The 27564-nt window shown below is 36.2% G+C and overlaps 1 protein-coding gene across 4 annotated transcripts in view; it reads right to left on the reverse strand.

The window, feature by feature from the left end:
• The window catches only part of ATRNL1 (attractin like 1), a 492744-nt gene that overhangs the window by 91948 nt on the left and 373232 nt on the right, over positions 1-27564 (reverse strand). The window contains exon 27 of one of the 4 annotated variants that reach the window (XM_035547701.2): positions 1591-3480. The exons of 2 other annotated variants lie outside the window; for them this stretch is intronic. In XM_035547701.2, coding sequence (XP_035403594.1) covers positions 3421-3480 — 60 coding nt within the window. In that variant the 3' untranslated portion in view covers positions 1591-3420. Of the gene's footprint in view, positions 1-1590; positions 3481-27564 lie in introns of those variants that run through there. One more of the 4 variants, XM_035547699.2, reaches the window with a different exon arrangement.

Here is a 27564-nt window from a genome sequence, read left to right on the forward strand (position 1 = left end):
GCAGGATTACCTATAACAAACTGAACTGCAGCATGCGTCATACACATTCTCTGATGCTAGCAGCACGAGGTAGAGTTACTTTACACTCCATTAATATTTTTCTCTTAGCATCACTTCTGCGGCTAAAGTTTAATCTGTTTTCTACTACAACCACTACTATTTGTGGTATTATGGTACCCATATCTGTCTCATTCTGCATAAAAAAGGACAAAAAGCCCTCATTCAATAATTCTTGCATCACATTCAGCTGCTTGCTCTTGAGGCAGCTCTTCTTTTACAAAGATCAGCAGTTTTGATCAAAGACTTCCACTAATGGAAAATCTATCATATTCCCTGAATGATGCATTCCAATAATAAAATACTTTGGCTTTTTAAAATGTGTATCATCTTTCCTGATCAAACTCTGACTTTCAGCCTCAGGATCTTGTTATGTTTTGTCTCCATGATAAACGAATCCCCAAAACCAAGCACCTAATCTGTGTGCAGTATATACGTCACCCTCTATGCTCTTCTTTGACAAAGAAAACAGAAGTTAAAAGAAAGCCCCCATGTGATTTGTCTCACTGATTCTAAACAAAAGTTTGTCTTGTCTCAAATAAAAAATTGAATTCTTTCACCTCCAAATCCATGGCAGAAGAGTTTTTAGTCAGGCACAGAGGTTCATATTCAAAGGCAAAGGAAGAGCCCACCCCACCCACGAAAAATAAATAAATAATAATAATAGAAGAGGACTCTACTGAAGTTGTTTCCCATGTCCTTTCTACATTAAGATATACCGAGAGATGATTGAACTAAAGAACTTCTAAGCACATGAACAAGGTTTTACACAGTTTTAAAACTAGGAATTACCCCTCTAGTGTCTTTATAATTGACATATATATTCACAGTGCTTTTAATTAAGCAGTTAGCGTATTAGGTATGGTGAATTTCTATCAAAGTTAGAGGAAGCCATACCAGAGACCAAGGAGATGAATATAAACAGCATTTTTCCAGCTGACAAACAATGAAAATTTACCAACACAGCAGTGCCACTGATGGTTAACATGAGAGGGGAAAAATTGGGTAAGAGGAATTCCTGGAAAACAACAAAAAACAAACATATTGTGGCCTAATCTTGACTGTTATTTGCCTTTTAGAAGCAGCAACAGACTTTTGATAGGGCATGGCAGCTCTAGCACCAGAACCAAGCCCTAAGATGGATCGAAAACATACCCAACAAGTGGGTTGTTTTATACCTTATCGAGAACAGACACATGGAAACATGGCTCTGTAACAACAGATACTGCCCTGCTAACCCACAAAGAGATGTAGCCCCATCTTTACAGAGGGCTGCACAATCACACAGAAACATTATCCGACATGGGAGAAACATGTAAAATGATGATGATCAATTTTAATGGTGGCAAAGGGAGAGGGTGAAAATCAAATCAAATTGTTATTCCAAGTTAACCCATGGCTGACTTGACCTGTTTTGGGGTGTGACTACTGTAGAAATATATTGCTTTTGTGAAGCCAACCCTGTCTCTTGGCTTTTTGTCTCCTTTTAGAACAATACCCTAAGCCTCTTTGTCATAAACACTATTCAATATCAAAGCATTGATAAAGGGTTCCTTTATTAGGGAAATAACAAAACAGCATCAGTACATCAAAGTTCAGTAGTAAACAATAGAGTTTAACTGTCCAGTGTCTAGTTATCTGGTTTTAGTCATACCTTTATGTATATACAGATTCCAATAGGCTCGATGCAAGCAATATAACTTGCACACAAACATGCATATGCATCTCAGTATGAACTATTTTATATTAATCAGCCCAGTACAGAAACCTTGCAGTAAACAAAACTTCCAATTGTCATGCACAATATTTATGACCTGTTAAGGTCAGAGAAGAGAGAAGATAGACAGGTAGGTGCCAGAAGAGAATACAAGCAAGCAAAATCACTGATTGAAGAAAGGTTAATGTCTCCCAGTTCTTCAGGACAAACGCTAAGGTTTAAGAGACAGTATCTGTACTACTATTTAGAAAAGTCTACGTCTCGATTGAAAACACCTTCTAGAACTGCTTGTAAAGCTAGACATGGGTTGGCTGGGCATGAAGATGTAGCTGTTAAAGAAAAACTTTCTCAACAAGTTGCAGAGAACATTTGGAAGTAGACAATATGCCCGCATCTCATAAGGACTGACTTACCTATGCTACCTTGCTGGAGGATGCTTTTTTGTTTGTTTGTATTGTTATAATAGTTGCTACTATTCAAGTCTGTCCCTGAGCAGAGATACCATAGATGCCTAAATTCTGCACACCTACTATGCAAGCCCAGTTGGCACAAAAGGTACTGTAGCATGTGAGCTGATGTGCAAGCAGAATTATAGAATTTTTCCTACTTCTAAGCCAGTGAAAGTCATTAAGCCTCTTTTTGTGGGGACTGATGCAGGGAGAGACAAAGCCCTTTAAACTTTGGTATGGCATTTCTCTTACGTAGTCTCTGGGTTTTGGTTATTTTGTCTGTTCATTTGTTTTTGACACATTCTAAATTAAGGAAAAATCCCTTAGTTAACTAACATATCAGGTATCATGCCAGTATACAAACATGCTTTGATGGTCACCTTAGCAAATACTATTATATAAAATCTGTGGTTCAAATCATATTCTAAAAATCTAAACAAAAACTGTCCAGCAGACCTGCATTTAATAATAAAGTGAAAATAAGGACACTTCAAAAAGTGAAATAGTCAAACGTATAATCAAATTTCAAGTATATTGAATATTTAGTAAGGAAACTTACAAAGTCACTAGATGTCTCCATATCGACTTAACATAGTTCAATATGTTAGAGTAAGAAATCCGTTCGAATGCCCAGGTAGTCAAGGCTGACCACATTGTGAATGTCAGTGCATTGACTCACTGAATTCTTGACATTTTAAACTTGGGTAAGTCACTAAAGAAAAACAAGAGTATTATCTAACTACCTGTTCAGCTGCAGATACAAGCACAGTATGATATTCTGATGAACCAAGTGTAGTGTGAATTTTCTGCATATTAGCTACACGTGATGCACATCAATCGCAGAATGCCAGTTTTAATGCAGAACCTATGCAATTAAAATTTGTTAGTGTAGTTTGCAACTAGAAAGCAGAAAAAGATAAAAAATTGACCCTTTTGGGGAGTTATAGGAGAACAGGAAGGGGTGCAAGGATGTGACATTCCACAGTAATGAGGCAGGCTGGCTGCTTGCCAGTGTCAGCCACTGTAAGTGCACCCTGCAAGAATTCAGCTGCAAATCTTTGTTTCCTTTATCTTTCATATCTCTGCAAATATCAAGGCAAAGACTTTGTCTTTCAGCTGGAGTTCTTTCATCCAAGAATGTTCTTCATCCAAGGCCAAAGGTTCACCATATCCTAAAAGGCCTTTGGATCTGCATGTTCAGTCATCTTCATCCAAATGTATTTCTTTGGGAGCACTATTCGGTCCTTGTGGTCGATCCTAGAAGAACACCGATAAAAACTATCTTCATTCCTTCAAATACAATCTTCAATGGCTTTATCTTTAGGACCACTGTACAAGAGCATTATGTCAAAGGTGTAAAATGGTAAATGATTTAAGAGAGATTTCAATTAAAACCACAGCACATTTAACCACTTCTACAGTTTTGAGGCTTGGTCTTTTATTTTAGATAAGGCTTCCAAGACAAAACAGGTTTTCTGGAAGGCCACACAAATGAATACAATCTTTTCACTGCACTGACAGCATAGTTTAAAATAATAATAAATAAATAAAAAAGCTAGTGGCTTTTTAAAGTGCTAAAAATTATGTAAGACCCTATGCATATACTACAGTACTATAAAATATTTTGAGTATAAAACTCAAGAATATGAGATTCCTGTATCCAGTCAAATTGCCTTACTGGACAAGGTACAGCCAGAGTTTCCTCTGTGAGGAAGTAAGACACGTATAGTGCCCAGGAATGTTATAAAACAATTTATAACAAGAAGTAAAAAACATGCAATTGCAGTTTGTGATTACCTAAAAAAGCGTAAGTTAATCTTGGTTTCAAAACCAATCTTACTCTCCCTTCTGTCCATCAGTATTCTACATCTAGTTTGCTTAAATTTGCCTTCATCTGATATTTCTTTAAAGTCTTGCAAACATTTCTCTGCTCATTTCACGCACACCAATCTTCCCTGAGCTACGTATTCACTTATTCCTTTCTTCCATTTGCCCAAATATCTTCTTTTCTCTTGCTCTTCAGATCCCGCCTCGCTCTAACAGCATAACAAAACAAAACTGTAGGGAAGCTGATCTTCAGCATCGCTTAAAAAGAAAAACACACAACGCAAAACCTCCTCTGCAAAGAGTGCTGCCAGTTATCATTATTTCATTACAATACTTGAAATATTTTTATTACTACTGAAACTGCACCTTCTGAAGGAAATATGTAAAAAAAAAACTCTCAAAGAAAGTTTCAAGGTCTGATGGCTACATGAAAAAGCATGAAACATAATCCTGTCTCAGTTTAGTGAATCACAGATGAGAAAAGGTATAATTCAACCCTAATATTTTAAAGTATCATGATTTTTAAGCTAAAAATGGAACTATTAGCATTCTGACTCAAAGCTTTTCAGGGACAGACAAATCTGATCTGAATGGAAGAGCAGGCTGCACAACAGCTGAACTATACTGAGTTAGCAATATCAACTAGATGGTCAGAAGATTACAAAAAAATAAGCCTCAAGCAGTCACATGAATGCCACAAAAGTGTCACTCATTCTAAAGTTGTAAAGCCAGACAAAGCTTTCTTGGTAATTTCTATTCAATTTGGGGTAGAAATGACCAGAAGTGACAAGTGTTTAGTACTTTGCAGATTTCAGGTCAGTAGCAAATGGAGAAAAAGCTCAATTTTCCTCATCGGTTTGAGATATTTGTTCCTCTCAAAAGTAATTTCTTGATCTTAAATTAGAAGTTGTTTCCCCTGTAATGGGAAAAGGACAGGTCAGATAAAGGATACTAATGAGGATCACTTTCTCCTAAGACAGAATGTAATCAATACCTTCCTTAATTGGTCTGAAAGAGATATGATGGGGAAAGAAGAGGTTTTCACTTTAACTCTACTCAGCCTGCACAAAACGTTTAATTTCTGTTTCATATCTTCTAGAATTAATATAGTTAAATCATCTTCTTGATTCTCCTATTATGGGCCTATTTAGTCTCACTTTAAGAGTAGAAAGGAATAAAGTGATTAGAAAGTGTCATTTGTTTTCCAGCATAAATGATGCCACCCTGTCCCTCCCCCCCCCCAAGCTACATTTACATAACTGGGTTAATTACTTAGAGAAAATATTTTTCTATCAATTCTGTGTTGAGGTGAAGTTAAAGGCACTTAAGAGTGCAGAAATCAAATCCTCTGTAACATTAACTTTTTGTAATATGCTAACATATGTAGCTCTAACAAGCTTCTTATTGACTCTCTTCTGCCTTCGAGGCCTGACCAGAGCAGATCTGACTAAGTCTTATCAGATTTAGATGGGATTTGGTTTGTAAAAACCTCTAGGCTTCAAAGTTTATTAATTCTTTGAAGTGTACTCCAATCTACAGCTTTTTTTTTTTTTTTTTGGGGGGGGGGGGGTGAAAGCTAGATTTCTGTGCACTACAGTCAAACAATTTTAGCTGAAACAGGATAGTGACATAAGGTGCCACGTACCTTCTTGTAAGAGCAAACAATTTTTATTTTACACTTGTCTTGATGTTAAAACAAGTTTAAGGTGGATTTCCTACAGGCTGCAGACAGAAAACAAAATGAGAGTGCACTCTTAGGTCATTTTTTCCCCTCAAAAATTTCAGGCCTATCAGATTTTCGACCTAGCATATTATCCAATTAAGGATCATTTTCTGGATGCTCAGGCCTTCCCAAGTTTATGAATAAACAGATCTAAGCTATTGCATTCTGTCCTTGCATCTGACAGAAAGCAGACCTTAGCTTTCCCTTGCTGTCTCCTCCTGAAAAATTAAATACAAGAAAAAAAGAAAAAAAAGTTGTACCAAGAGCAAGCCTGGTGCTGGTTCAATGTTTCCCCTGCAGTGGTGAAAACAAACTGAAATACCATGACGTGCTTGGAAGCATTCACAATTTTCTCAGTGTTCAGTTCTCAGCACTAAAGCTAGCTATGGGTCAAATCAATGCTAAGACAAATCTAAGCTTTACAGCTGTTGAAATACTTAAGCCATAACAGATTTTAAAGTGATGTCATAGCAATGCAGTTATTGCTTGCCTGCCACAGGATCTGCTGATGACAGTTGAAGTTCTTATTCATCAAGGGGCCCAAATAATTGAAACAATCCATCTGCTCTGTGCACTCTTTCTGCCTCTACTGCGATTACTTACAGCCTTGTGATATTAGCCAGTGATGTCATACTTAATCAAGCAGTTGGTGGCATTTGATCTCCAGAGAGCCACACCACGCTCCTGTGATGGTGCATAGGTGACTAAAATAATCCACCTGCTCCAAGCTTTCCTCTTGCAAAACCCAATGGGACGTGATATTTAGCAGTGACTATCACAACTGATCAAGCAATTGCCAGACTTGTGCATATTTCCTGAAAGCTGCTCCTGTTTTTCATCATGAATTCCAGATAATTGAAATAATTGTCCTGCTCTAGGGCCCTGCTTTGACTCCAGCATTTTCTGCAATGGGACATTTGCCTACTGTCATATTTATTTAAGAGCTGCGGTAGGAAGAGGCTTTGATTATTTTTTCACGAGATGTCATAATACCACAAAGGAAAGTGACATTATTCACATGGTCTGTATGACTGAACTTCCAGACACTGCTCTCTCTGCTCACACCATCACTCACAAGCAGATGAGCTATGCTGCATCAGTCTCTCTGGTGGAAAGATGCAGGGAGAGTAACAAGGGAAAACATGCAAGTTTTGCAGCCAGGATGATAGTGGGAATCCTATTACCGCTCCCACAAAACAAGTACCAAGTAATTTAAACACTACAGCGCTCTCTTGGTTAAAAGGGACTTCCAGTACACTTTGTTTCCTTAGCTTAAGAGCCTACAACTATTTTACAGCAGACCTGGTACCCTGTCTCAGGCTTTTCACTGCTTACAGCTAAAGTACAGACTTGCCTGTTGATTGATAAAGATTTTAGAATAGTCCAATTAAGCATACCAGCCATAAAAAGCTTTTGTGTGTTAATCTGCTATTGTGGAAATAGGAGCAGAGATCTTACCTGTAGTCAGGTTATATTGCTCAGTTTTATTTGAGAAGTACAAAAATACCACACTCACCCACTAGATTACATCCCACTCCTGAATTTACTGTCCTCATCTCAAGGATGGATGTTGTGTTCATTACTCTGCTTAGCATCTGAGCAGGTCACAGACTGACTGGCAGTGACTGTGAGTCTAGTTCTAGGGTATCAGCAACGAACTTGCAACTATCAGTCAGCACCTTCAAGCACTTTCATTGAGATCTAGCTTTTCTGCAGCAGAGCTTTTTTTTTTTTTTAGGGGTTGGATGTTGAGCCCTGCACAAAGCCCAGGATATGGATAACATTTTTATTTCATAAGATCTCTGCTAAGATAGCATCCACCTCTAATAATGTCCAACTTTTCTGAAGTCCAAGCTTTTCTTCACATGCAGTTTTTTGTTTTGTTTTTTCTTTTCAGCTCCTTATCTTCATGCAGATAACACCAAAAGGACTTAGGAGAAGTGCTGATTTTAAAGGGGGAAGGCTGCCACATCTTATACAGGTACACAGTTAAGGATGATATCAGTGACATTAGAGTTACAGTTATCTACTCTTTATTAAAAAGATTTGGATGAAAATGAAACCAACTTATATTCAAGAAGATCGTTAAGAACATGACCGTTTACAAGTAAACTGCATGATGAAAGGAATACATTTTCCTTATCCTACATCAAGAATGGTTTGAGAAAAGTTCTTTAGAATAATAAAAAAAAACAAAACACAGCCTCTCTACTAATGTGTCTTGATTAGAAAGATTTGATGTGTATTAGTGTAAAGACATATGGAATCAAGCCTTGACACCCAGAAGAGATTTATATTTGTCAAAAAAAAAAAAAAAAAGAGCTTCTACGTACATACAGGGACAGCCGGGTACTGAAGGCCTCTCATCTTGCACAGGGAGCTACTAGGACTTGATCTGCTTTCCTCCCCATGTCCTGACCTTCAGTGGTTATTTCTAACCTTCGGGTCCTAGTGGCACTGTATCATTGGCAGCCCAACAATCCCCCCACCCCATCTGTGAAGTATATTTTAATTATAAGAATGATCTAGCCTGGCAGTAAAGTTTATATCTCAGTTTTACATGGGAAAACTTACATAGGAAGATTTGTTTCACTACTCATGACTGTTTGTTAGTGAAGGCCTACCTGAAGAAAAAAAGATTACAGAGGACACTTGTTTGTATGTGTGCATACAATGGATGGAAGAAAGGCCAAGGAGAAATATCTGCCTTTTGATGAAATAGATTAAAAAAAACAAAAATGTACAAGTGATGACTGAATGTTGAGAAATTCAGACAAGTGACTTGATTTAAAGATAATTGGCCCTTATTAATAAAGGAAAACATCACCGCAGCATTTTGTCAGCAGTGAGATGTAATTATGCATCATTAATTATATGGGCATGTCAACAAGAGGTCAGACAACACAAAAGAAATGAGAAAGTAGTCCTATAGCCTGACAATGTTTTAGTTAAAGAATACTACATGTTTATACAGCAATCTTGGTGGAAGGAAATTAGTCTTCATTTAAAACAGCTGAAAATCTGGGGGTCCAATTCTGATTCCTGATTTAACACCAAGAAAAAACATTAAATAAAACAAAGTGATAGGAATAGGGGAGGTATTGCAGACTAAGTAGCCACACACATTGTCAACCTGTCCAGACAAGTCTGCTCATGAACACAACACCATAGACAGTTTCACTTACTAGGGGGTCAATAACAGCTTGCCAGGAGTGAGTGGTACAATTCAAAGCAGATCTAGATTTCCTTATCACGCACATGCTTAAAACAATCTACCACTTTTTTTTTTTTTTTTAAGTGATTAGGAGAAGCAATCAAATCTGTTTGGTCTCTGTGGTGGAGTTGTCACTTGCAATACTATGCCTTATTACAAATAAAGCTGTGCATTATCTGTAGGTCATTATCTGAACCACAACTAAGAAGGACGAAAAAAGGAAACTTAACCTTTATTAGCAGTGGAATAGTATTTTTCCTTAAGTCACTTTTAGCCAGATTATTCCCTGTACCCTGAATTGCTTTTGTGAACAATAAATAGAAGCAAGTTTTGCAGCTTCGCAGATGTTTTAAATACCCTAGTAAGGTCACAATAAGTTATGTGATATCAATTCTGCATGCAGTACATAGTGCTTTATCCAATCCTTTCAATTTTTATTAATTGATTAGAAATATACATACAATATCAAAGGCCAAAAGCTTCTGAAGTAAAAAGCACCCAGTGTTCTAATGCTTGTCCCTAATGGAGTTCCCATGCATCTTTGCCAGCATAAGAGAGTCTTGAAAAGATTCTGGTAATGCTGCTTCCTTCCCCAAAGGAAGGGCAAGACTTGGAAATTAATAGAGATACAGAAAGTTGTGCCAAGAACATTTCAGGGATGCACCTTTTCATCGGAGAGCTGGAACTGCGTTAGGTGATCTACTGGAAGGGAATATCACGTTCTAAGTTGCCAACATTTGTTTCTTCAAAGTTAGGGCTACTCTTTCCAAAAGTGAGAGTTTGTTACTGATGTGTTATTTCCGTGGGAGGGGAGGGGGGGCAGTAGAGGGGACAATGACTTCAAAAAAAATAAATCATTCCCATCTCCTAATGTTCAGATACATTTCTGTTCCCTGGCAAGAAAAAACAAGATTCAGTTCAAGATTGTAGTGATTAGCACGATGACAATGGAAGTGCACTGGGAAAATCATTTTCCTTTCCAGCTCACTATAGAAATCTAGTTTTCAGCAGCTCCATTTCACACACAAACCTCCCTTGAGATACTAAATTCAAGGCCTGAAACTGTCTCCTTCCCTCATGTTATTTTATCTTTTCACATAATTACAGGGAAACTGCTAATGGTCACACTGAACACTTCGATTAGATTTATCAATAGGGCAAATCAAATATTCACAGTAAGTTACGTCATGCAAGACACATTTCAATACAGAACTATACTGCTAGAGTTGATAATATAAAAACAAGCATTTAATTGCATAAAAACTGGGAGGGAGAGTGCAGTGGGGTAAGCGAGACTGCCTTTGAAAAAACAGTGGGATAAACAATGATAAGAATATCACTTTGAATGTTTTTCTGATTCTAAGCCAGGAGAAGTAAACTCCTAATTCCTGGATTTTAGCTTGGTGCAAAAGGTAAGCAGTAGTGATCTTTAAAACTAGGTTGGCCTCTACTCCAGTTTGCATTTTCTGCCTTTTTTTTAACCCAGTGTTTTTGTCCAACTGTATGGCTCTTCTAATGGCCAATACATCATTCCTTTCAAGACAAAGCTGCTAGAGAACTTAGATACTATTCACCTACTCACTGTATCCAGGCTTCTGCTTCGGCAGCAAATGCTACTTCTAGACAATGGTTATCCTGAGTAGCTATAGCATCATTAACTTGTCTCAAATGCCCCATTTTTGAAGATTGTTCTTGTTAGGAACAATTTTGGAGGAGTACAGAAGAGCTGAAAAGGGCTGAGTGTTTTAGATTAGACTATTATAGTAAAATTGAGCACCCCAATCAAATTCTCTGGTACCTAAACTGATTTATTGTATCCTAGCTCTTCTGTGTTAAAAGAGGTCTGACAATAAGTATGCATACACATCAGAAGTTTTGTAGTGGTGTTAAGCCTCTCCCATCCCCTTAGGTGAGACTGCAATTTAGACTACAGTTTACTAGAAAAAAAAAGTATCTCTATCTCAGTATTACATAACTATATTGATGAAATGTCCAACATCTCTCACGCTGAATCTGGTAATTAGTAGAGGAGGTTTAACTTCGAGATAATCCTGGATTGTTTTTGAGGTAGGCTAGTAACAGAGAAAGAGATGCTTGTGAGACTTTCTCAGACAGTACAATTATCATACCAAGGTATATAGCCAGGTATATTGTAAGTGCACGTTCAGGTATATAGCCAGAGCCACAGCCTTCTCTCCAGCTTTCTTCTTGTAGAAGTAGCAGAAGTAAAAGACATTTGGATGACTTCAGTGTACCTTACACCACCCTGAAACAATCACTCAAAATAAGAATCATCTTATTTGTTTAGTAAAATGCTTGTACTGTATTCACTTATTTAGTAACCAACTAAAGAAGGCTGCCCACACTCCTAATAAATTATCTCTACCAGGATTTCAAAAATATTAATTTATTAACAACTATTAAAAGAAACAAAGGCAATCAGACTAGTAACGTACTATTATTCAGGGACCTAAAAGAACACAATACTGTTTCCACCTGGAAGACTGAGGAAGATAGACATGGAGGAAAACAGATTTCATTCTTTTAGAAAATGTCTATTGCTGGTATGTACATAGCAGTACAGGTATCCTATCACAGCAGCATCTGGGAGTAACCCCACAAAGGGGTTGGCTTTGCTTATATCCTTCAAGATTTTGTCTTAAACTATTTGAAAAAACGCTCAATCAACCCTTTTAGCATCTTTACAAAGCAATAACTACAATTTCTATATAAACTAATATAGTAATGGAATTCTAATTTATCCTTATTCTATTAAAACTGTCACTTGGCAAACAAGATTCCAGACACAGAATAACTGGCAGCTTTTATTCTATCAAACTAAGCTAAAAAATAAAGACGTGCATGTTTTTCAAAGGAAAAAAAAATATAATCTAAATTTGCATTTCAAGACATTTGCCTAAGCATACGAGTCGGTGAATACATTTGTCAGTATTATCAGATTACTTTGCATTTTGTATATTCTACTATTTGTATAAATACTGGTAATATGGGAACTAGAGGTGATCAGGGCCATTCTCCTAATTTGTAAGAGGAATGGTGTACTTATACGGGGAAAATAGGGCACTGAGCCAGGACTTAAGTACTTATTAAGGCAAAAGTGCATTTAATAGAAATTATGATTTGAATATTTTGCAATTAAATTTATGTCAACATAAAAATCAAAACAGTGTAGGTTCTGTTACTGCAATGCGAAACAGACAAGAAGATCCTTGGACTCAATGGAAGCCCTCTTGACTAAAAGGGTACTCAAAGCAACGAGTCTTGGCATCCTCTGCAGATTTGCTAGAGTCAGTAGAGTCTATGTATGTAAAGCATTTGTCCAGAATAAACTGGCAGAAGGGATATACCCATTTGCAACTTCAAAGTTAAAAATGCTTTTTTAATTTGAAGGAAGATTTTATCACATTTATTATTTTTATTAGATAGATTTGATTTATTACATTTATTAGATGGATTTGAAAGACAATGATTTGATAGTAATATTCATCACAGTATTTTTGATGACTAGTACCTCAAGTTTTCAGAAGGGTCTAGATCTTTCCACATACACCTATGCAGTCTTCAAGAGGGAATGCAAGACAACCTTTTCTGAAATACTGCACAATGTTGTGTATAACGGAGTTAGGATTTGTTGTGTATTTTGCAAATTAGCATACGTAATTTTCAATTTTGCTAGTAATTCAAAGAGCTTTAACACTTATTTAATTAGTCTAAGCTTGGTAATTCAGCCAATGAAAACTAAAGTGGTTAAGTTGCATTAATCAAAAACAATGTTAACAGTTAATTTTCTGAATGATAGAGCAACATAAAAACAAACTCAAGTAAAACTATGATTAATTAATTGATTAGCTGGTTCCTGTTGAGAAATTATGTTCAATAAGGGTCTGCCAATACAAATTGCTATCAATTGCCACTTTATGAAGTACCAAAAATAATGGGTTCAGGTGCATATTAGAACTAGTTGTCATGAATGCCAATTTACAGGAGAAAAATAGACTGTTTATCACCTAATTTAATTTCAGTTAACTTACTTGTAATAACTCATTTTAGCACTGAACATTCAATAACTTGACTGTTGTTAAAAGCACCAGCTAATAAGTTTGTAAATTTAAATTCTGTAAATAATTTAAGCAGCCTATAACTCAGTTTAGCTATTGACTAGTTAGAGAATACTTAGCAACTGTATTTAGCACCCAGACACCCCCATTCCTCCCACCAGCAGGATGTTTAATTGCAAATGGTTCCCTACTGCTCCAGCATTAGGCTTGGCTCTGTAAGCTTTCAAGAACATGGAGAAAAATGCAATGTTACTTCTGGCCAGCTCAGCTGGGGAAGGGGGTGGGGGGCGTGTCTCTTAGGTCACACATGCTAGCAATTAGACCACACTTGGAGGCATTTAATATACTTTCAGCACATCTGGGCAGTGCTGGTGTCCAGATGCTGAATAAGAAAATGCTTGCTGGTTTGTAAGCAGAGTGAAAGGAGGCCAAGTTACGCTGTTTGGGGGCTGTGAGCCTTAGTTCATCCTTTACTATCCTTCCTATTTTTAGTCTTTTTAGTTTATTTGATGGCAATTGTGAACCAGGATTATTCTTATCCAGGGGATTTACAGTGGTTATGACTTCAGTTAGCAGTCCCTGCATATAGATATGCAGTTACATTATAGCAATAAATTAAGATTGTGATTATTTAATAGTTTATTAATCTGCTTAAAGCTTTACATCTACAAACCACATATAACACTTGTGGACAGACTGGTAAGTCCTTGCAATACCCTGAAGTTCCTGAAAAATCAAAATACTGTTGGCTTTTTTTTAAAAAAAAAAAAAAAAAGAAAAAACATTGCAAACAAGGCTTTGGATCCAATTGTGTTCCAGCATACTCACAATAGGTGCCCGTGAAACTTCACCAAGTTGGACTCTTATCTGTCAGATATGACAGTGCACAAAGCTTACTGACAGTTTCACTAAGTTACTGGAACTACCTTTTGCTAGCACACTGTACATTCATTAGCTGACACAGACCACTTCATATTTCAGAATAACTGTTGCATTAACATTCTCCCATAATCTTTGCCTTCAAGAAAGATCAGCCATGGTTGCAAACAAGCAACAATAAGCTAAAAAGTTTCAAAAAGGCTTTTCAACTTTCCTGTAATAACATGAATTGATTTAATAAAGAAAAAAGTTCAACAGCAAAGCCTTTGAAATGCCACCGCAAAAACAGGCCAGATTCTTACTTCCTAGGTTCTCTTTTACAGCATGAAAAGCTGTCTTTTGCCTCATGACTCCCCTCCTCGTGGGAACTCCCATGGATCATTTCTGTTAGCAAAAAGAAATCCATTTACTAAGCCTATCCTCGAGCTAACAGACTGAGCTTCCATTGGGAAAATGCTGCAGGCTGAACACAGCTATTGACCAACCTAGTTTAAAAATATAACAGTACATAACCAGCACAATGCTAGCCTTGCTATTTATCAGACAGTCTACAAAGATCTTGAATAAGTAAGGAAACATTTTAGCTTTAGCTTTAAGTGAGGCTAACAGAGCGCTTGAATTAAAAAAAAAAAGTGTTCTCAAGTCTGGTACGTCTCTTCATGAATGAATGTAAATGGAGTTTGAGATTCATTTGCTCTTACTGTTCCAGGAGCAGTTTAGGATGACAAACCTCAGAAAGTCATTGTCATCATCCCCTCCCACCCCCCCAAGATGATCTCCACAGGAGGCAGAGTGAGGACAAATTACAGATGTCCATTTAGGAATCAGAGTAGGTATAACTTTGCACTTGAACATTGCAAAAGCACAACTTAAATATATAAAAATTCAACCAAAAATCCTTCCAAATAGAGAGTTATTTTTACCATGTTCAAGGACCCTTCAGTAATAACAGAAATAACCCTCTGTCTGGAGGATTACTTTTGAACCAGACTGTTATGGTGTTTTACTGTATTGATCCAAAGTTATACTGACAAATGAAAAGACAATCAGAGATGGGAACTTCTTAATCTAGAATTATAGATTTCATAGCTCTAGTTTCATTACCAAAACTAACAACACACATACCTATGCCAACAGGCTTTTCCCAACCCTGTCAGCACATATTTAATACCTGGAAAGCAGTGGGAAAATATGGCATTTTACTTTTTCCCCTTTTAGGGGGCATGGAAGGAAAGAATTCTCAGTCAGAAGTTTATATATTTACACTAAATGTGCTAGAAGGTTCAAGAATTACATTCTCTGAATCAGAATAACAGTGAAGTGGACTTCAAAAAGCACTTTTTTTCCCCTTGAGCATCTCATTGCAAATTTGGCAAAAAAAAAAAATGCTGCAGTTCTAAAGAGAAATTGCTTGAAAGAGCTTTTTCATAAAGAAATGTGGCCATAATTCATAGTTTGAAGTCTGTATCACATCTTAAACCCTTACTAAGATATACAAGAATCTGAAATTAAATTGGAACAGAAAAGGTAGTAGTCAAGCTTGCAAGGCATTACCACACACCTGAAAAAAGTGAGTTGATCTTTCCATTCAACACCAGGATTGACTGATCCATGTAACAGTCTACATTAAATTAAAATAGAGGCAGCTTATAATTAATTGAATTCGAAGTATCATCTAGTATTTCTATTGGCATCCTACAAGTGGTTTTTGATTCCATATGATCCATTACTTCAATCATTACATGGTAATAAAGCCTTTTAATAAAGTTTTCAGATGATAAATAACATTGATCTGTCAGAAATTGTTATTTACCATTGATAAACACTATGTAGTAAGACAGCTGTAAGGAAGACATACACATCATAAAACAGCTGAATGCAAGGTCCTACCTAGACACAGGATGTTATTCATCCTAGGGGGAACTGGGAAGCTAACTGAATCTCAGTAACAAGATTAGTACAAGGTCCCAGTATGATGTTATTCAGAAAAATAAATACTGAGTACAAACAGAAAAGTGAAAAAAGATTAATGCAGTGCTGCTTTTGTATAACATTTGTAAGATTCCGTTCATTTCTGTGCAGATCCTCAACGAGCATGAGGCATTAACAAAATCATACTACTTTAAGACCAACTTTCACAGCTCATCCTTCAACTCCAGTCCTACTTTCCAAACAAGGAAGACAAAAAGTGCAGAATCATATCACATTCAGAAGAGAGCTACAGAACAATTTGTAGTCTAGGAAACATATTTTGCAGTGTGAAGAACTCAATTAGCTTTATCGAATACCTTTTAAAATGCTATTAAATCAAGATCTACAAGTACCAATAAAAAGTAAGACTTTGAGACCACTTTAATAGACAAAGGCAAAACAAATTTAAGTAGCTCTTAAATTTATCACAAGTTGGTGCATTATTTAAAATAGATCCATAAATTTTTTTTTTTTGAAAAGTATTAACCATTCAAAGAATGCAGATACAGACTGAAAGGATCAATTGTGACCAAAATGAGGACATGTAGAATTTAGATGTCTATTCCAAAGATACTGGTCCACCAAAATCCTCTCTGCATTATTTTAATGGCACTTAAGTCCCTGTCTGTCTTACTGCAGGAACACCAGAGTAAACATGCCTCTGTTCACATTTTCTATAGAAAAAGTAAAAATTCAGGATTAAGTAGGCCAGAATGAATTTGTAACCTATCGTCAAGATATTACAAGAGAGATAAAGTTTGATTCTACCTCAAAAGGCAATACATGAACACCACACTGCAACAGTTCTATTGTATTAAAGGCTTGGATATCATACAGAGCAGAGATTAGAAAAGCAATACCAATACCTTCTTTCTCCCAGAACAGCAGCCTAGATCCTGGGTCAGGTTTCCCCCTAGTCTGTGGAGCTCATGAACTCATTTCTCTACATTGTCACAACCATGGCAATAAGTGACATGACCAGTTCAATAGTCTTATGTCCAGTTCAGAGATTATTCTTTGACTCTGTTGGCTGATGGCATGTAACACCCATCTCTTATATTTACAGTGACTGTGAGGCATTGAGCTACTTTACAAAGAATAGAAGCAGCAGAACCCCCTGTTTTTGATAGCAGTAGCATGAGCATTTAGCTCCAGGAGATCGTGTTTAATTGTGAATTTTTATTTGACACAAGCTTCCCCCAGCATGTTTTGGGAACTTTTGAAGAGGTGTCCCTTCATAATATTCCCTGTTGGCTCTGCTCCACACATGGCTCTTGATTCAAAACAAAATCAGGCATCTAAAAGCCGGAGTACTACAGCAACAGATTATGACACCAAAATCTCTTGGGAGAAGTTTATCCCAACGCTTCATTCAGTATTTTTAAATCGACATTGTACTTCTGGATGAGCACTACTTAAGCCTTGCATTTGTAGGAATAGCTGTAGTAATAATTGGGTTATATTTTATGGCTTCTGTTATGCTGAAAGCCACATCTAGATTGAAGATAGAAAGGGCCAATATAAATACTATCATTTACAAGTAAGACACTAGATAGGAAACAAGAAAACCTGGGCTTGCTTCCAATTTTTCCCTCCTTGGTCTTCCTGTGTGCAAAGTGGGATGAATATCTGGTGGTATATAAGAAACATTTTTATACCTAAACATGAAAATAAACATTGTTTACTAGTAGACTGCTTCAAATAGCTACAAGGCTACTGAAATATTGAATTACTACAATATTTGCTTTCCCTGACAGGTTCCTCATCTGCATTGTATAGAATTTACTACTTTAAATAATTTAAGACTGTAAGTCAGCAGAAGGACATTCACACCTCAGGAAGCCTGACTCTACACTCCACAAATACCACTTAGATTATGACAATGACTGTTAGATAATACTGAAGAACCTCACTTCATTAATTGTGACACTTAAGATACATTGGAGTCTTGCCAGCATTTTAAAAACATTTTAAACCTCACCATTAGTACATTAATAACTCAACATCATGTTATAGGAAAGGAAATGAAGTACAACATCAGCGGTGTTGATTTTCTCCGCACATGCAAACAGCAACAGGACACTTCAGTGTTCATTCAGTAGGAATATTTGCTCCACTACAAAGAACAGATTTTATTCTCTTGACACCACTGCTTTTAAATTTGATCTGTGCTCACAAGTATGTTACATATAGATTTGCACTATTTTCTGAATCAGTCACATGTATAAACACCTAAAGACTCCATTACAAGTTTAAAGTATATATCTTGGAATATGGTACCTATTTAAATATGTTTATGAAGAAAACACTAAACTTTCACAAATTCATTTTTATTAAGGAACTTTTAATCTTAAGAGACGTTATAGATTATCCTTTGCAGACAGACTTAAAATGATAATTTAAAAAAAAAAAAAAGTTATTTAGTTTTCTACTCAGAATCAGTAACAGCCTTATTAGGAATGAAGATTATTTTCATCATTCTGAAATCCCTTATTGGCATTCTTGACCCCTTATTCTATGCAGGGCAGGTGGAGGGGTGAGCAGGGAATTCCTATCATATAACTGGTAAAATAGTCACATGTAAAAAAAAAAAAATAAAAATCACAGGGATGACACTATCTATTTTCAGGAAGATGCTATTGAATATAGCCAGGTATGCATTAATTCTGTGTGTGTTTTTTTGTTTGTTTGTTTTAAAACTTGAGTTTCTATAAGAACAGAGTTCCATTTTCTCATCAGAATTCCAACAGGGTAGCAGTAAAGTTATCATAAGACGAAGCCTATAGTGTGTCTTAATAACACTGTGCAAAGCGTCATGAGCAAGTTTGTGTCACTCTCTTAAGCTGGTGGCCCTTTGTAGCAGAAGCCTGCATTGTTACTACACCTAACTTGCGTGCATGTTTCCAGCCCTAACCACAGCTATTCAACAGCCTTGTTATCACCAGAACACCACCCCCTCCAGAATACACTGTGGTGTTGGCTCACCTGCATCACGTGCATTTTGAGATCATACAGGAATGCTCTACATAAAAGGGGGGTATATTTGTATTCCCCTCTTCTGCTGCTTTGCAGTAATTTTATAAATGTTACTTACTACAACGGACAGGGTTTGGCTTACTTAAGTCACAGCTTTTACATATTCCATTACTTTTTCCTCACACAACTTCCCCCTTTATTTATAGCTGGTGAATGGAATCAATTGTACTTACCAGCTACTCAACTGATTCAATGGTTTTACAGATTGGAACAAAAATATATTACAGTATTAATCAGTTATTTGCTATTGAACCTCAGATTACCGTTATCTTGAAGTGGAAAAACCTGTATGTCCACCCTATGTAGGAAGCCTCATTCCTACTGCAGTTTGTTTCCAAGGTCACCATATCATAGGGTCAGTAATATAAACTAGCACCAAAGAATTTTTAGATACTTGAAAACAATTATTATATTTATAGACTTAAAAAAAAAAAAAAAAAAGCTGTTATTTGAATCACTGCAGAAGTGACCAGAGGTGAACTGAACATCTATTCTGTAATTAGGACAGACAGAAGATACAAGAAGAACGTACAGGTTTTCTTCAATTTCCATCAGAATCCCTCTACTCTTTATCAAAGTAAATACTAATGCTGACTGCTCACTAATGGCATCAATTTCTAAGGGTTTCTTCTGCCTTTATCAAACTTGCTTTATAAGCATCATTTTTAATACATATTCCATGATAAAACAGCTTATACAGGAGCATAACTGAGAGCTCATTTGACCCAACATCTCTGGTAGTAGACACTGTATATAAGACAAACTTCCTTATCTATTACACACTATCTTTTGCTTGAAATATGGCTAATTACTGTCATTTGTTAGAGATAAGACAGTTGAGTATCCTTCCTTGTGTCACATTGATTTCAAGTTGCTTATGACTGCACAAAACCGGTGACGCTGAATTTCTGAATACAAGTTTGAGAAGATTCAGTCTGTACCTCAGATATTAACACATTGCCTTCACAGAAGCCTCCAGATCAGAAAAAGGGCACAAATGCTATAATTTAATACATTCACGATCTCATTCATTGAGAGTTAAAACATCTATAAAAGTAGATTAGTAGACTACTATATATGGTCTGATGCTATTGATGTAAACAGGACAATTTCTTTATTTGTAGCTTAAATAATTACTTTCGGTTTCATGATTTGTATCCACTGATAAAGATTCATTTTCAAATACAACCCATTCTCCACTTTCTCTCTCTCTCTCTCTCTATATATATATATTTCACTATAGTAGCTCTATAGCCTATAATTCAGAGTAGTTCCCTAGATACATCTACAATAATCACAAGGAATTGTTTATAAGTTCAACCACAGCGCAACTGACTATAAAATTGGTCCTGCCAAATTTTATGAACATGCTGAACTGCAGTTGCCTATTTATTTTTAGGTCAGATAGACTACTTTTGGAAAGACAGATAAGCGCATAAGTTTGTTTGGAAGATTAGGACCCACATTACATTATTCACAGCAACAGGCTAATACAGAGGACTGATTGTCATAAACTTATCTGTTAGAAAAGCTGAAAAAAGGAGAAGAGAGGCTAGTTACATGAAGACATGTAAAGCAATTGCTAAGAGTTGTCAAAAGATGGATTAGAAGAATACTACTAAACCAAGGCTCATACTGTCTCTTATGTAAAAGAAGTTAAGAGTAGTCTTTAAACACACCAACACTTTTGTTCATATAAGAGTGTTGTAATTTACTTAAGAGAAAGCTATTTGGGATAACTCACTGACCGAGTACCTGAGAGTACTCAATGCTGTTATCGCTGGTTGACAATCAGAGCCAGTAATAAGATATAAACAGCTGAATAGGATAAACTGTAAGTATCGATTAAACATATTAACCAAAAAATGCATGGTCTAGACACTTAGCACTAAGATGCGTTACTAAATCACTGAAAGAAAGTTATGCCTTTATGATGTGGCAAGGATTTTTTAATTAGTCAGGTAAACACACTTATTTCAACAAAGTGGTACTATATATTTCAATGAAATTGTAATATGATTAAGAGCAGCCAGCCTATTGCTAGATGAAGAAGAAGAAGAAAATGTTTGCTCAGTAGGAGTTACATCTGCCCAGATTACCTGGCAGGTTTAAAAGGGGAGACTAGCAAGAAAGTACTAACACAAACAAAAGAAGATTTTTAACAGTGGATTCTCTTAAAGGGCAGCTGATACACACAAATAAGAAACTCTGACGTGTTACCAAGAAAAAAACTAAACACCAAGCAAACAGAATCACAACAGAAGAGACAAACTTCTCCCTCAAGTGATGCATACTTGAAACCCATTTTTTTCTTCTGTTTTTACTCCTTCAAGCAATTAAAATAGCATTTGCTATGTCAACTTGCATAACATGGATAATAACTTCACCTTTATTTTGCTGAAGCACCTTGCATTAAACAAGAAAGAAGAGAGACTTTTCTTCCCACAACTCACCAGCTTTCCCAGCTGCTTTTGGTCGCCAGCCATGGTTCTTCATACATTTTTTGAAGGACATCTCTCAGCATGACTACAGACTTTTCACACAAGGTGGCAAATTTGCTATTTATTTGGATTTTTTTTTTTTTAATTTATTTTACAGCTGCTGCTTCTAATTGGCTAACTGATCAAAGCTGAGCATATGTAAAGGCCTATAAGTAGTATCTTCATTAACTCTTTCTGGTTTGTTACCCTGCAAACTGTGTGTAGTTTACCACAAAACCTCTAAAAAACAAAAACAAAAAACAAACAAACAACAACAACAAAAGGAACTCATCTCACCATATATGAGCCACAAACTCATAACTGTGTTTTGTAACTGCATGTACACTGCCAGTATTTAAACACATTCTTTAACACATTCTTCACTATGTATTGTATACAAAGGTACATGTTGCAACTACTAAAATGTAAGGGCCAGGAAAAAATTATGGACTTTACAGACTGGCATAATAAGAAAAAAAAAAGCAAAAAAACATGCCTCATCAAGAAAAATCAGCAGAAAAACAGACATCGACCACTGTTCATGCTGTTACTGAGGGAAGTGCCTTTACAGCAGTTTTTTGATTACATTAACCTCTAAGTTGCTCTAGTTTATTCAAGACTTTATATCCAACGTTTTTTCCATGAAAAAAAAGTCTGAAAACCTGAGCAACATAGATTATTTTATATATTTTTTTGCTAATGGTATCCATCTGGTTTAGTTAGTAGGAAGTATATATAGCTTCAGCATAACCTCAACAATATGTACAAAGGCATATAGAGACATTGCTCCAGCAGTTAGGAAAGTGAAAGCTCAGCTGAAATTGAAAACTACAAAGGGGTGTGAATGGAAACAGGAAGGACTTCTGTAAGCGTGTCAGAAACAAGAGCAAAGGATGCATGAGGAAAAAGTAGGCCTCCCGCTTAGTGGGCCAGGAAACCTAGTAACTCAGGACACAGTAACAGCTGTAGTATTCCACACCTTCTCTGCATTGGTCTTTACTGATAAGGACTTCTCTCAGGTCTCCCAAGTCCATAATCCTACAGCCAGTGTCTGAGGGGGTGTAGTATTACTCATAGTATGCATAGCAGACCGTTTAAACAAATTGGATATAGTCAAGTGCACAGGATCAGACAGGATGCTGTGGGAGCTGGCCAATGTCACTGAGAAAATACAATCATCTTTGGTCATGGTGATCAGGGAGGTTCCTGTAAAAAGGCAAATTTTACACACATCTGGGGAAATTTGGGCTGGTCAGCTGAACTAGCTTCCCACCGTCCCTGGGAAGACTATAGTGGAAATCCTCTCTGAAACCATGTCCAAGCACATGAAAGACAAAAAGCTGATTAGGAACAGCCAGAATGGATTTTCAAAGGGCAAATTTGGCCACAGAAACCTGTTTGCTTTTGGTAATATGACTGGCTTAGTGGAAGACTGAAGTGGATGGTTCCAAACTTGACTTCAGCATGGCTTTCAAAGCAGTCTTCCACAATTTTCCTTTGTAAACAAACCTGTGAGATATAGGTGGCCTAGGAGTTAGAAGGAAAGGCTGACAGGATTTGTTCATTCTTAAGAGATGGCTAAGGTAGGATCTAATTGCTGACTCCAACCATGCCTTTTCTCCAAGGCACACAGGGATAAGAAAATGGGCAGCAGAAACAGGTCGCAAGAAGGGAGATTCTGATGAGAAATTAGGAAAAAGGTTTTGCACAAGGAGGTTAGCCAAGCATTTGAATGAGGGCTAGAGAGATTTTGGAATCATAATCCTTAGAGATACTCAACACACCATGGGCCAGGGCCCTGAACAAGCTGATTAAAGGTGGTTTGACCTTGTCTGGGGATTGACTGACCCACAGCCAGTTTGACTGGTACTTGAGAGGTCTCTTACAACCTAAATTAGCCTATGATTTTCCAACCTGTATTAGTCTATGATACTATTGTGAATGATGAATGCTGTTTTCTACAGATTAGGTTTATTGTCTAATTCAAATTCAATAATGAAAAATAATGAATTTCAGCCTAACATGAACTTTTCTAACAGGGATCAGTTCTTTGGTCCTATTAACATAAATTCCCCAAACCAGCTGGATAGAAAATGAGGTTTCCAGTGCTGTAAATATTCAGCTAAAAAATAGTTGTACTCACCTGTCACAAGTGTTCACTGTGTTACTATCTTAGTGATCATAATGCTGAAACAGAATGGTACTTGGAGAAAATCTGCATAGCAATGAAGAAAAGCTGGTTGGAGTTAAAATCAGGAAAGGTATAGGTGAGTGTGGGAAAGCATTTTGAAGACCCTACACAGAAGGTGTACCAAACAATGATTAGCATTATACGCTGTTTGAAGAGCTTTTGGCTTTCTCATTCATTCCAGCTCTCATTAAGTATCATTTCCGTATAATGCTTTTTGCTTTTCCCAATTGATTTGAAGTCATTACCCCACATTTTGGAAGATAATGAGTTGTTTGTTTTCTTTCCACTTCTCAGGGAGACTTCAGCTCTTTGATATACATGGACATTTTAAGCCCTTTGAAAAACTACCTGAAACAGAGTAATAGAGTATACCTCAGTAACAAAGGCTATTGCAGAGATTGCTGTAAAAATGACAGCCCTAAGCCTTACTTTCCGTGTTGGCTTTCCAAAAAATGTAAGTTCAAAGTTTCAGACCTCATCCTCAAAATGCTCAGTGGCTAAGATGGCACATCTAAAGGTCTATGATCAAGCCAATAGTTGGCCGTTTTGCTTGTCTTGCCCAATGGAACTTTTGGGAACAAAACTAATGCCAAGTATCACAGGAAATATACCTTCCTTAGGATTAGGTTATTAATGTGAGTGAAATTTTACTAAGTCTGCAGACTTTCAAAAATTTCCTTATCATATATCACAAATCCTAGACAGATTTCTCTGACTTTGCCTTTTCTAACATAAACATATGGCAAAATGTATACACTTAATAAGCATGATGTTACACACTCCTTTTCTTGGAGATAGGATGAGGGAGCAAATGTGACAGACATTAGCAACTAATGATGTTCCATTTACTGGCAGAAAGCAATCAGATAATATGGCAATAAGCATGTACAAGCACCTACATAGAACACCAATTTAGAATACAAACGAAAACTCCTACTTATAGTAACACAGTGAAGATCACATTTTATTGTCTTTATCATTAAAGGTCAAAATGGATCAATGTATTATAAACAGAATGAATGAATCTACATATACAGAGGGCATAGACAGACTGGAACGTAAATACAACACAAGTGCCAGCCAAGCCTTGGTGCTAAAAGCTTCAAAAACCTCTTGGCATTATATTTTAATAAATGAAATGCTAGTCTTTGGAATGACTGTGTATTGAGAACTAGCAATAGTTTAGCCATTGGGAAGAAGATATAAACCCTATGATTTGTAGTTATTATTTAGTATTTTATATTTTTGCTCTTAAATTTTAATTATATTTGTTAACATATTAGATAGCACTCATTTGATTCTTGTACTCTTGCAAACATCAAACTACATTTCATCTGCCATGTATAAGTGCCAAAAATCAATGAACGTTTCCTACACTAAATGCATAGGTTTTATGCCATTTATTGTTGTAAATATCAATGGGTATATACAGTGCATATAAAAGTTGTACCACTTTGTCAAGGCTTTGAAAATTATGATTTGGGTTGCGTGCAACACATTACTTAATGAAGAGGTCACATTAGGGGACATCTAGAAGCAGTTTTGTGCAATTTTATGTATGTGTTTTTTTGTGCAATTTTATGGATATATGTGTTGCTTCCAAGGCAGCCTGCATCTTCACGTATAGCCATACATTAATTATTGCTTTCCTTTAAGGTCCTATATTGTTCATATGCCTCTTCCAGTCCTCCTCTTAGTTCTTTCTCACCTTGAGCTGTTACATCTTCTTTCAATTAAAAGTAAAAGAAAGTCACAAATAGGACAGACACTTGGCTTAGAGAAGCTTATTTAAAATCTTCTTTAGCTATTTATTTTGCAAACGACTGGCAAACTGGTTATAAACTGTTGCTAGGTTGCAGTGACACTGGAGCTTTGCACTCCAAGGGATATTGTCCACAGCAATTTCCTACTAGGAGTGAAATAGATGCTGTAACTATTTTGGAGAAAAAGAAAATTAAATATTCAGATTAATATTCAGGTAGAACTTTTTTTTTTTTTTCCAGGTAGAACTTTTACTGGGAATACCACGAATTTATAAAAATAGAAGTTTTTCAAATTTTGCTATTTATATTTCTGCAAATATTCTGCATTTGACTATACACACAAATCCACTATTCCTCAATAAGTATATCAAAGTATACAATTTCACTTGTCTATTTTTTAAATATGCTGTATTGGATACACATTGTGCTGGATATGGATCTTATGCAACTCTACCATTCCTGAACTTAGTGAATGATGGGAGAATGTAGCTCGAATAATAATCCATGATTAAGCACTGAAGATACATAGGAGTTTGCAACAGTAGGTTTTGGATATTTTTTATGGATTTTCAATTTATTATGCTTGGCTGGATCTGTTTAAAACAATATTCTAGTATATTTAATTTCTTTTAATATGATTTGTTGGTTTTTTTGCATGAAGAATATTCACAACAACAACAACAAACAAATGAGAAAAAAAAAAAAAAGGAATATGCACTTTATGGCATCCACAAGTCCAGAGGAAATTGAACTCACTGGTTATCATTGCCAAAGTCATGTCAGCTCCTCTTCCTATGTGTAATGAGGATCACAAAGACTGTCTTACACTTATGTGTTTTGTGCTGCAAAACACAAATGTTTTTTGTGAGTCTCTGAATAATGCTTTTCTTTTTTTACAAATAAACTAATATTTAAGTGTGTTCAACATTTGATTCCTTCTGTTTCCTACAATCCAAAAAAATCTCAATATAAAATACATTGCTGGTCCACCTTTCCAGAAGCCCAGTGCCTTTTCTTTTAATAACCATTAAGGTGTCTGCAGAACAGAATAATTGTATTTATTAATTCCAGCTGGTTCAATATTTATACAACTTGCTCAAAGGCCTAAACAGTGGAAAAAAGAAGCTGACAGAAAGTGTCTCTTTAAACTTTCAGTTTCTTACCAAAAGCTGGATAATAAAGATAAGAAAAAGGTCATCTCACCAAGGATATAGGATGCGGAATAGCACTGGAAAAGTAAAAGTTCTAAGTTAAATAAAATTCCAATAATGTGAATATGTAACAAAGATGAAAAAAAAAAAGGAAATTTTCATACATATCTGTTAAAAACTTTACTTCTTCACGCTAATGAACAATAATGTTTTACAGTCTTTGTTATAGGAAGCTCTAACAGGTTTGTAAAATATGCTATATTTATAACTGGAAGCAATAACATACCACAAATGCTGCTTACTCTTTAAAGGAGCTCCTGTTATAGAGATAGCTCTGATACAAATTTATTGATATTCCGAATTTCACTGCAGTCTAACTGCCTTTGTAACTTCTACATTACTACAGAATCTACAACAGTTCAGTATACCATTCATAATCCTTTGATTTCCAACAGAAGTTTTACAAGGAAACAACTCCTTCAGAACCTTTAAAGAATCATACCATTGTGCCCTAAATCCTGATTGAGGTTATTCATTTTTCAAATTCTAAGAACATTATGATATTTTATGTAATAAGAAATGTTGAGATTATTACTAAAACTAACATTATAGGCAATGTTTCTACCTCTGCTTTGTTAAAGCCAGTGAATGGAATTCATGTCTTGTGACATACATCCTCAGCCTCCTCATGGACTTTTTGAAATTGTGGGTTCCTCTCACCAAAGTGATCTAGTCTGCTTGTAACTACTACAATACTTTTCTAAACAATCAGTGTAAAAAGGGAAGATGCTTCTCAAAACATGCGGAGGGCAAAAATAATGTCTAAACTGCAGGCTTCTACTGAGAAGTTAGGGAACAAGAAGAAATGTTGTGCAGCATGCTACATTAAATTTCCCACACTCTGATGATAGGCAGATTAGAGTAGGACTTGCATTTGCCTTTTTTCCAATAGCACAGATGAAGAGTGATCCAGACAATGAGAGAGCTGAACTTCAATCTCTACTAAATCCAGAAGGGTGTCATGGTC

This window comes from Cygnus atratus, chromosome 7 (genome assembly GCF_013377495.2).
Source record: "Cygnus atratus isolate AKBS03 ecotype Queensland, Australia chromosome 7, CAtr_DNAZoo_HiC_assembly, whole genome shotgun sequence".
In the NCBI taxonomy this organism is placed as follows: Eukaryota; Metazoa; Chordata; class Aves; order Anseriformes; family Anatidae; genus Cygnus; species Cygnus atratus.